The sequence below is a fragment of the Bidens hawaiensis genome, unplaced genomic scaffold (assembly GCF_021521415.1).
Source record: "Bidens hawaiensis isolate Kalapana, Puna unplaced genomic scaffold, B.hawaiensis_p1.1 tig00024225_1, whole genome shotgun sequence".
Classification (NCBI taxonomy): domain Eukaryota; kingdom Viridiplantae; phylum Streptophyta; class Magnoliopsida; order Asterales; family Asteraceae; genus Bidens; species Bidens hawaiensis.
The window spans coordinates 97,386-100,850 of record NW_027493804.1 but is presented as its reverse complement, the minus strand read 5'-3'; the positions used below and the strand labels follow the sequence as shown (position 1 = coordinate 100,850).

Here is a 3,465-nt window from a genome sequence, read left to right as displayed (position 1 = left end):
TAGTAAAGCGAATCCTTAAACGAAACTTTGGGACTTAGGAGCCGAAATAGTACCATGTACAACTCGTTGAACCTTGATAAAAAAATTCACAGCCTTCGGGGCTAGAAACCCAAATGTCTCGAAAACAAAAGGAAAAAACACATGTTGATTCTCTAAACAAACTTTCTCATGTTTGACAACTTCGTCCGATTCGACCTTCAACACAGCCTGACCCACAACAAACCCATTCTCAAAACTAATATCGGAGATGAGCACAAAAAAGACCGAGATTCCTCCTTGGGTTTGGATAATTACCACATATTTGAAAACCATTCATTTTTTTCATTAAACAAAATAAACCTTATCATTATCATATATATACTCTATCAATCAATATCACCATTCCGTCACGAAACATCCATATATATATACATGTGTTTTTTTAACAAGACGTCAAAAGCTCCAACGACAAACCACATGGCGCACGTGCCCTTTTGTAACGCGCATGAACCATATATAAACAAAAATTAATCAAACAATTACATGCATGTATCAAGAAAAAAAGGTATAAATTAAAATGAATTAATTGAATTTTGTTTGTTAACTTTTCATATGGTTGTTCTGCATACGGGACATGAATTGTGGGTAAGAAGCCAATGGGATATGCATTCTGGATGAAACTTGTGCTCACACTTTGGATATATTCCAGCTGAGTTGCCAACCTCAAAATCCTGTTACAAATATCCGATTCAAAACGGGTTTTAGAAATATTTCAAAATACTCTTTTTTACATTTTTTTGTATCTAGCAAATACCACTTTTATTAATTTAACTACGAGTGTAGACAACTAGACAAGTACAAAAACCCTGAACTACTTAAGATCGAATTGCTAAAAATTTGAATCAAGTTAGACTTAAACAATGTCAATTCTGTATTGGAGCATGCTTATGACATAATAAATGAGTTCAAGCCCGAAATTCATATATTAAGCATTATTTATATTATTATTGTTTGTATATTAAGTAAGAATATGCCTTGTAAATGTATATAAAGAAAATATTTAAATAGTTAATAAATAATAAACAAGTCAAGTCGAGTCATGGCTTGAAAAACTAAGAACATACCAAACTAACTCGACTCATTTATACCACCACATTAATACATTTATATAAGATACGTAACGTACCTGAAGACAAATTGAGCAACAAGTTGCGTTTCCAGAAGAATCAAGGACGTCTTGGTTTGAAATTTCAATCTTTGCAAGCTTAACAAGTTTTTCACAACTTGAAACCTGGTCACACCAAATTAAACCTTCAATGGTCAATTATGGAATGTGTGCTTTAAATGCACCAATCAAATAAGATATTTTTGTTCATTTATTGTTTTAATTCAGTATGGTCTTTAAATATATATATTCTTTTGGACAGCAATTGGTCTTTAAATAATCACCTTGGTAATTAGAAATATATGATCGTGGTCTCGTAGAAGTTTTGACTCCAAATCACCTGCTACGATTTCAATCTGCAACAACATTTCCATCGAGTTTTTATTAAATTTTGTGTGATTAACAACTGTAAAAAAATGTATTAAAAATGCATATAAATAAAATAAAATTAATACATGCATAATTTAATTACCAGATGAAGGAAGCAAGCATGTTCATCATCAAGATCAGGATGCATGAAATAATCAAAGGTAACCTTAATGATTTTATGTGACAAAATTACCCCTGACGCCGCGCCCCTAATTACGTCCCGTAAGAAGTTTAATTTGTTCTTGGACCCAATCAAAGCTCCTCCTATTGCTCCAATGGTGCCCCCAACTACACCCACCACATATTATATCAACATTGAGAAAGAGTAAAAATTAAGGTAATCATTAATACATACGGATACTGACCTACACCAAAGTGGAAGATGAAGATTAGAAGGACTAGGTGGAAGAACATATGAGAAAGTATGGAGGTGAAAAGTTCTCTCAACCTGTCACCACAATGGTATCTATTTTGTAAAGATGAAATCATTGTATGGTTGTTCTAAAAGCTTATCTTTAAATTGGAATTTGATGTTTTTCATTATATATATGGATGGAGAAAGGGATGTCTGTCTTGGAAAGAGGAAATTAAGAAGAGAACAAGAAACTTCAAGTTATGATACATTCTGGTCAAAGTTGAACATTCTTAGCATTTTGTGGACTAGGTAGTTTATGCAAGTTGCATTTACTATTTAAACTTTTGAAATATTCTTCTAAGATGATTGTTTGAGGGTGACAGGACAAATATGACAACTTTTTAAAATATGTTTCGATAAAGAAACGTATATGTTATGTTTTGATATATAAGTTGATAAATTTTATTAATAACATGTTTTGATCTAACTAACGGTATCTAGATATCTTTGTTAACAAGAGTTAGACCATCACTGATGCAAAACGCTAAATGCATTAAAAACCATGTTAGTCAGCTATTACATTAGTTTTTCACAAATGTACTAGAAATACATATTTAGTCTTTAACCCTAAAAATATCCTTATCAATATTTACAATTATACATTATCATCACCTTTTACATTTACTTTTAATACTCAAATTCCTTTTATAATTTGTACATTTCTTTTATGTTTGCATTATCATACAAAATAATTAACTATAAATGACATAACTAAATATAATTAAAATAATTATCAATACTTAAATAACTAAATGTAATTAAAAAAAATTAACTTAAGTTTATCGTTAGTTCTAAATCAAACTTGGTACTTCAACTTCTTAAATTGAAAATGAGCTAAATGTTGTGATTTATATGATGCAATAAAGTGAAAACACAAAAAATGAATTGTTGGTCACCGCATCTAAAATTAAAATAAAGGAGAAAATAGTTGTTTAATTCTTACCTGGCCCACTAACTCCTAAATATTACGCACGTAGTGACGTGCGGCTCCTTAAAATGCAAAACCCTGCATTGTGAAATTGAATACATGTACATTCCATGTCAGCCCAAATGCAAGTTTGATCTTATGGGTCGATAAATGACATTAGTGTATCAGTTAAATTGTAAATATTCAGAAAGAAATATCTTTAATTTTTTTTGTTTATATATTGTAACTCCTTATTAAAATAATGTCTAAAGAAGAGATAACTTAAGTGTTAATCACTAAATTCAGAAATGGAATATTCAAATGCAAACCTCTTTAAAACTTTAGCTAATTTAAAGGACCAGAAAAAGGGTATTTATTAGGAACCCATATTCTGACTTGGTCAAAGGGGGAGACTTCTCCATTTTGAGTCAAAAGGAAAAAAAAAGAACCATCATCATTTATCATTTTTCAAGCACAATCTTCTTCAAATCTTCAGTTAATCTGCTTGTTCTTTTTTTTGAGTGACAAACAAAATTTCATTTAAAAACACTAGCAAGTCACTAGAATCACCAGTACAAACGACACAGCGTAAGTCACCACCAAACAAAACAAACATAGGACAAAACCAAT

At 30.6% G+C, this 3,465-nt stretch overlaps 1 protein-coding gene across 1 annotated transcript; it reads right to left on the bottom strand.

Moving 5' to 3' along the window:
• Window positions 1-533: 533 nt before the first annotated feature.
• Window positions 534-2,202, bottom strand: LOC143568738 (NEP1-interacting protein 2-like). The gene is made up of 5 exons (XM_077054813.1): window positions 1,879-2,202; window positions 1,617-1,801; window positions 1,429-1,500; window positions 1,166-1,270; window positions 534-710 (listed from the first exon to the last, which is right to left on the bottom strand). The coding sequence occupies exons 1-5, from the start codon at window positions 2,000-2,002 to the stop codon at window positions 588-590; spliced, it is 609 nt and encodes a 202-aa protein (XP_076910928.1). The 5' UTR covers window positions 2,003-2,202; the 3' UTR covers window positions 534-587.
• Window positions 2,203-3,465: the final 1,263 nt, after the last annotated feature.